At 49.4% G+C, this 7,964-nt stretch overlaps 1 protein-coding gene across 1 annotated transcript; it reads right to left on the reverse strand.

Moving 5' to 3' along the window:
- Positions 1–654: 654 nt before the first annotated feature.
- Positions 655–7,570, reverse strand: isy1 (ISY1 spliceosome associated protein). The gene is made up of 11 exons (XM_085160724.1): positions 6,542–7,570; positions 5,760–5,782; positions 5,107–5,158; positions 4,600–4,665; positions 4,478–4,520; positions 4,128–4,240; positions 3,730–3,847; positions 3,531–3,653; positions 3,304–3,416; positions 2,420–2,509; positions 655–832 (listed from the first exon to the last, which is right to left on the reverse strand). Exons 1-11 carry the CDS (start codon positions 6,542–6,544, stop codon positions 725–727), a joined length of 852 nt encoding a protein of 283 aa, XP_085016850.1. The 5' UTR covers positions 6,545–7,570; the 3' UTR covers positions 655–724.
- Between the last annotated feature and the right edge of the window lie 394 nt (positions 7,571–7,964).

The raw sequence follows: 7,964 nt of genomic DNA on the forward strand, positions 1-7,964 counted from the left end.
AAAACCAACATTTTTCAAACTCAACAAAAACAACGCCGTGTTCCCAAATCTGACGGACAGCCACAGACCGAGCAGGTGTATCGTCCACGCCCACCTTTGTAGTAGCGCTCGTGTCACATGCCAATGACATCACAGGACGCTCGACTGTGCTGCTATGACGACGACCACGCATATTAGGAGGCACTCTATTGTAATGGAAAAGGGGCTTTTGGCGTGGAAGACCAGCCTGCTCCCGGCGCCAGGTTTAGCAGACGCAGTTCTGTATCACCTGCAGAACAGCTGATGCTCGTGTGGACGTGCTTTTGACGTCGCAGCAGCGGACTTTGTCAGGACCTGATGGCGGCTTATGCTGCAAACAGGATTGCTCCGTCTGACGGAGGAAACTGAGCCACTTCCACGCTCTCACCACTTTTTCTATCACAAAAGACGCAGCTAATGTCGACGTTTCTTCTGCCAATAAAACTGGCGTCATGTCGGCATGACCAGCTGCTGTGGTACTGTCACGCCAACCCTGCGCTTATTTTCTCTGTGGAACTTTAAATCTACGTTTGTCAGCAACATTTCTTTCCCCTCAATGAAATATGTTCACTTCACTGTCCAGCAGGGGGCAGACCTGAGGTTCACTATGAGCAAGAAAAGTAGACGAGAAGAAACTGAAGAGCAGAAAGTTTTTATTAAGAAAAAGTAAAAAACACGCCGGTATGTACAGCAGCAAACACACGGGTCAGAGCCCCAGCAGAGCTCGGGCCTCCTGACTCTGAGCCTGAAGAGTCTCGCTGGCGTAACGCTGCAGCAACTCCATCTTCTTCCTCCTGACCAAAGCCTCCTCCACCTGAGAGACAGATAGACAGGGAGGTTACTCCTGAACTATGTACCACAGGTGCTTCATCACTAGACCGTTCTGGAGGATTCCCATGATGCACTGGGTGTTTCTTCTTCACTCACTATGTGTTAACAGACCTCTGCACTGAATCATATCTGTTATTAACCTCTGGTCGTGTCCAAATTCATGGGCTGCATCCTCCTGAGGACCCGGCCTTCGCGGTCTACGTGGGCCGGGTCCTCAGACGGTCGTGTAGGCCGGAAGTAAACGGCTGTGAAATGTGACGGTCTAGCCTTCTGATTAGCGTCACCGCTGTCTCGGTGGAGTTTAATAAACTCGGCCGTCTGCTCCTTGCTATCTAAAATATAACAGGACACTGGAGTAAACTCTCGACCGTCTAACACTTCTGTTTAATCAGTTTTCTGTTTGACGTTTATTCAGCTGTGTGAAAACCACCCGGGGGATTAATAAAGTTTTATTTTATCTAATCTAATGACTTTAATCTCAGCCAAACCGATTTACTCAGGAACAAACAAAACACTGAAAAAAGCCCAACAATAACATTTTTAGGTTGTCTAAGTGACTTATATGTTACGTTTAACCCGAGTAGTGAAACCCCGCGGTGATCTGAAAATGATGTGCCGGGAGTTGTGCCGTTCTCGGCGGCTTCAGTGACCCTCGAGCTCCGGCTAGCTGTCGAGCTGGTGGGTAGCAGATGCTCCGAAAACGTCGAAGCGCTTTTGCAAATATGCGATATCTTGATAAACCGAGCAGATATTTGATGTTTACTCAGCTACTTTCTCGCCTGAAAATATGTTAAAAGTTTATTTTGTGACCCAGAAAGAATAATAAGAGTAATTTTAAAACTTAGTAGCGGCCGCCATTGTTGGAAACTGGAGTTTGGCTGGGCCGCGCTATGAATTCTGGGATATGGTGGGCCACGAAGGACACACCCGACCCATCCTTCAAATTCGGGGAAAAGGAGGACGCATTTGTCGGCTGCATTCGGAGGAGTCTACGAATTTGGACAGCCTTCGTCGCTGTGACGTAATCGGTCTACAAATGCGGCCTCAGGAGGAAGCAGCCCATGAATTTGGACACGACCACGGTCTCGTCATGTCTTTATCCTGTCTTCCTTCTCTCGCAGCAGATGGCCCCGCCCCTCCCTGAGCCTGGTTCTGCTGGAGGTTTCTTCCTGTTAAAAGGGAGTTTTTCCTTCCCACTGTCGCCAAAGTGCTGCTCATAGGGGGTCATATGATTGTTGGGTTTTCTCTGTGTGTATTATTGTAGGGTCGACCTTACAGCATAAAGCACCCTGAGGCGACTGCTGTTGTGATTTGGCGCTGTGTGAATAAAAGTGAATTGAACAGACCAAACTGAAACCCTGCACGGTAGGCTGAGCTGCACCTCCTGGGAAATATAAAGATAACACCGCCTGCACAGGTGTGCTGCTCAAAGGTGACGCCCACTCAGGTAGGCCACGTTGTTGGCTCTCTGAAGCAGTCAGAGCTGCTTCCAAGGCTCTGGTTAGAATCAGGTGTCATCCTTGGCAGTGAGGGTCCTCACGCTGCAGGCAAGCGTGTTTGTGTGTCTCACCTCTTTCTGAGATGGAACAGGTACGTGTGCGATGAAGGCGAGGCCTCCATCCTCTCCCTCCAGCTCCTCCTGGTTCTCCTGGTCATCAGGCTGCAGAAATCAAAAAGGATTGTTCATGTTCAAGCACATCTGTGTGTGTGTGTTTGTCAGTACATTAGTCTTTATTTTTCTCTTCTCTAAACTTATTTAACTTGGATGATTTAAGGACGCCCTCAAAATGTCCACCATGTTTCTGTAAATAACCTGTAACGTTGGGTCACTGGATTGAATGTTAAATAAAATGAAAATCACGTAAACGCCGTCTGTCAGACTCAGAAGGCTGACTCTGTTCAGCTGGACATCTTCAGTGAAACATCAGGTGACTTCTTCAGGCTCAGCTGACTGCAGGTTTCCAACCCGATGAACAAGCAGCACTAACAATGGGCTGTGAGGTCATCATCATTGATATGCAAATTGTTGTAACTACCAATCAAAGACCAGCTGACACTGAAATGTTTCACTGAAAACGATGAACAGGGTCGACCTTCTGGGACGTCCTCACCTGGATGACGTCTACCTCAACGTCTTCAGCTCGTCCTCGCATCACGATACAGCAGACGAGGTAAACATGGCTACTGCAATAATCCAGCTGTTCACATCAAACGTATCGTATGTCGTAATGATCTCAGCCCTGATAACCAGTACTGATAACCTGGATTAATCCTTAAACCTGCACCCGGATTAAAAACATGATCCATGAAGGAAAACCCGGATCATTTTATCTGGATTACATGTCAGAGTCGCACGCTCACACCAGACGGTGTGTTTCTACGAGTGAACCGCTCTCAGGTGTGCCAAGGTCACGTGACAGAAGCTGATTGGCTGAGCAGGTAAAGACAGTTCACCTCTTCGTTGTAGACGGTGTAGATGCTCTCCTCCTCTTCCTCCTCCTGCTGTTTCTCTCCAGACACTCGAGACTCTCTCTCCGTTTTCCACCTGTGGACGGCCTCCAGCACAGCTACACACACACACACAGGTGAGGTTACCTGAAGCTGAACTATAATCCAATAACTCCATCATCCAGGATTTTCACATATGCTCTGGATTATTTTATAATCTGGGGATTATGAACCTTGTTTCTCGTACTGCGCCTCCAGAGGAAGAAGGACGCCGTCGTCTTCGTCTCTGTAGCCGTAATACTCTGCATCCACATCCTTCATCAGCTCCCCCCTTGTCTTCCTCGGCGCTGGGGTAGCTGGGAGATTGCATACTTGGTGAGCACCGATGGTGTGACAGTGTGACATCAAACAGGAAGTGATGCAAATACGTACGCTCCTTCTCGAACAGCTCCCGGACTCCTGGCAGGTCTCTGGCAGCTCCAAAGTATTTATAGCCGCGGTTTCCAGGCACCTCCTTTCCCTCATGGTCCAACATCCTTGGCCCGATGCGCTGCGACACAAACACGCGGTCAGCTGCTTCGATTGCGCCGATTGATAAATAAGTTGGACTTATCAATAACTTGCCATGATTACTGATAATAAATCAAGATTATCAATATCAAGTCAGGATTTGATGAAAGTCTCGCAGCACGATGTTACACAGATTACAACATTCAGGGTCACGTGACTCATCGCAGCAGGCTTTAAATCAGTGGTTACTATGGTAACAGTTCTATTAATCTGACCCTTTGGTGGCTCAGATTAAACGTGAACTCCTGAGTATCTCTTACTGCGTAGTCGGGTCCTCCGAGCTCTTTGATGCGGACCTCCCAGTGACCTTTCTCTCTCAGCAGCTTGTTGATCTCATCGTTCAGATCCCGAATCCTGAACTCACCCAGACCAGCTGCACAGGTGAGACACAGGTGAGACACAGGCGAGACGACACAGGCGAGACGACACAGGCGAGACGACACAGGCGAGACGACACAGGCGAGACGACACAGGCGAGACGACACAGGCGAGACGACACAGGCGAGACGACACAGGCGAGGCACAGGTGAGAGACAGGCGAGGCACAGGTGAGAGACAGGCGAGGCACAGGTGAGAGAAGGGGAGGAAGTGAGGAAGAGACTGGACTCACCGTTCTGGATCTGAGCGACCTTCTTTGAGATTTCACTGATAATCTGAAACACAGGACACACTCAGTACACCTGACTGCAGGTACCATCACCACTACTGATACTAGCGCTGCAGCGTGACTACCTGTCGTCTCCATTTTTCAGCTTTAGGAAGTTCACTGCACTCTGAGGCCAGAAAGGGTCTTCTTTCCTACAGGTGAGAGATCAGGCAGACAGGTGTTTTTTTGACGGCAGCACTACTGCTATAGACCGCAAACGCCTGCAGACTGATAACAATCGCGGAGAAGATCATCAGGACCCCGCTGCCCTCTCTGCAGAGCATCTACCATCACAGAGTCCAGAAGAGAGCTGCCTCCATCCTCAACGACCCCCCACACCCCCAACACAGACTCCTCAAACTTCTGCTGAGGACGAAGGTTTAGAAGTGCGAAATCCAGAACATCAACAACTCCTTCCCCTATCAGACTCTTGAACAGCTGACCTATCTTAATAGTAATAATAATTTTTGCACATGTATTTTATTTGTTCTAGTTCTATTTGCAGATATTAACCGGCATCTGTGTGGACAACAGAGAAAGAATTTCATTGTACAGAGAAATGCTGTTCTTTGTAACCATGACGATAAACTCACCTTGACTTTTCCTTCCTCCAGCTGAGCCTGCCTGAACCGTGCCAGGGCCGTCCTGACAGACGAAGCAGAGGGACACATTTACCCAAAGAGGAGGTCAGGTGGAGGAGGACAGCAGGAAGAGGAGGTCAGGTGGAGGAGGACAGCAGGAAGAGGACAGGTGGAAGAGGAGGACAGCAGGAAGAGGACAGGTGGAAGAGGAGGACAGCAGGAAGAGGACAGGTGGAAGAGGAGGACAGCAGGAAGAGGACAGGTGGAAGAGGAGGACAGCCGGAAGAGGAAGTCAGGTGGAGGAGGACAGCCGGAAGAGGAAGAGGAGGACAGCCGGAAGAGGAAGAGGAGGACAGCCGGAAGAGGAAGAGGAGGACAGCCGGAAGAGGAAGAGGAGGACAGCCGGAAGAAGAAGAGGAGGACAGCCGGAAGAGGAAGAGGAGGACAGCCGGAAGAGGAGGACAGCCGGAAGAGGAGGACAGCCGGAAGAGGAGGAGGACAGCCGGAAGAGGAGGAGGACAGCAGGAAGAGGAGGACAGCAGGAAGAGGAGGACAGCAGGAAGAGGAGGACAGCAGGAAGAGGAGGACAGCAGGAAGAGGAGGACAGGTGTGTGTGTGTGTGTGGGGGGGGGTCATACAGCACATCTCTGACAGGAAGTACTTACATGGCCTTCTCGGCGTTCCTCGCCTGCACAGAGAGAAGATCGGAGTGAGAAACATCTGGAAACATGTGGAGCTCAAAGAGGAGGTGATGTCATGGTAACCAATAGCACGTGAGGTCACCAAGCACCTCCTCTGAACCTTGCTGGCCTGCAGCTGGGCCTGGAGGTGTTATCCAGGTAAAGATGACACCTGGGCACGAGCTGAGACCCAGACTGCCGCTCCCACCAGACTCCATTAAAATCAGCAGTTTAATCAGGCTGATGATGGATTGCATTTATACAGCGCTGTTCAGGACCCCTCAAAGCGCTTTACAATGCCACTCTTCATTCACTCTCACAGTCACACACTGGTGGAGGCAGCTACAGGTGTAGCCACAGCTGGCCTGGGACAGACTGACAGAGGCGAGGCTGCCCTATCGCGCCATCGGCCCCTCTGGCCAACACCAGTAGGCGGTAGGTGAAGTGAGCATCACTGTTCAATACATCGCTGTACACATACATACATGTATACATACAGCGATGTATGTATACAGCGATCGATACACCAGGTGATCACGGTCTGCTTTGGTTGCTCAGTCGTCTCCATGTTTCAGCTGCTCCACCAGACTCCATTCAAAAATCTGCTGTTTTTAACTCCGAGTGTTTAACACGGTTTGGAGTCGGAGGAGCGGCTCCTCACAGAGCCCGCTGAGCGCTTCCTGATCACTGACTAATAATGAATATTGATTAACGTGCACACGGCTGTGACGTCAGTGAACACAACAGATTAAAATGCCGATTCTCACCATGTCTGCTGCGGAGTTTAGCCGTTAATCCAACAACCGAGCAGGAACCATCCAAACACACACGAACACAGCACGCACACTAACAGGAAACACGTCACCGGCTCCACCACTGCATCCGGTTTTATGTCTGCACTACTGCCCCCTGCAGGACGAGCGGCCCGCCTACAACGACATGTAAGATAAAATAAAAATGTTCACACAAATGTAGGAAATAAAATAGTTAATGTGAAAGCGTAGAGCATTAATATTCATCTGCTGTATGACGGATGTGCACGCTGAACTCTCTAACTTATATGAGCTGTGTGAGATCTGATTGGACGGCCACAAACGCCCACAAATATTTCCTAAAATGTTTTGTTTGTTGTTTCAAATGTCAAATATTGTATAAGAAGACAAAACTGGAGCCTTTCACTGAGCGAGCAAACAAACACACTGGTCCTGCACACACGTCAGAGCAATGCTGCCATCAGTGTGTTCGTATGTAACACCTGCAGTGTGACTCTGCACAGCCTCAGCATGTTGGTGTCTCTGCTCAGAAAGAACTTGTTTTAACATTTAGCTCAACAACAAACAGAAGAATTACATTAGATTTCCTCATTTCAATATATAAGTAGGGGTGACACGAGTTTGAGACCCCTGGCCCAGGTAAGTGAGAAGTCTGATCATGAACACCACAGAGGTCAGAGGTTAACGCTGGGATGTATTGTTGTACATCAGCAGTGAATGACATGTTCATGTACGACCTGTATTAAACCTTTAAAGATTCATTGTGTTTATTTATGTTTTATTTCCACAGCGACTTTATTCTTTCACGTAGATCAAACTTCCTGTGTCCTTAATAAAACAGAGTCAGTCGTTCATTCGATGTAATCAGTGTAGTTGATGACTGTTACTACACTGGGGCGATCGTGGCTCAAGAGCTGGCAGTTTGTCTTGTAATCAGAAGGTTGCTGGTTCGAGCTCCGGCTCGGACAGTCTCGGTCGTTGTGTCCTTGGGCAAGACACTTCACCTACCGCCTACTGGTGTTGGCCAGAGGGGCCAATGGTGCGATATGGCAGCCTCGCCTCTGTCAGTCTGGCCCAGGGCAGCTGTGGCTACACCTGTAGCTGCCTCCACCTGTAGCTGCCTCCACCAGTGTGTGAATGTGAGAGTGAATGAATAGTGGCATTGTAAAGCGCTTTATAAATGCAATCCATTATTATTATGATGATGAGAGGAGGAGATTCTGGAGGTCTGACCACGAGGAACTGAGCAGGTCGTCAGGGATCGCTCTGTCCAGCTGCTGCAGATGTTAATTAAACCATGAGGCTTTCAGGTGAGCTCTGGAGCTCGTTTCCTCTGATCTGATTGGTCGGTTCGTCTCCTGTGGGTGAGTGGTGCCTGTCTGAAGAAATAAGACAACCACTGCAGGCTCCGCCCTCA

The sequence above is a fragment of the Neolamprologus multifasciatus genome, chromosome 5 (genome assembly GCF_963576455.1).
Source record: "Neolamprologus multifasciatus chromosome 5, fNeoMul1.2, whole genome shotgun sequence".
NCBI classification, from domain to species: Eukaryota; Metazoa; Chordata; class Actinopteri; order Cichliformes; family Cichlidae; genus Neolamprologus; species Neolamprologus multifasciatus.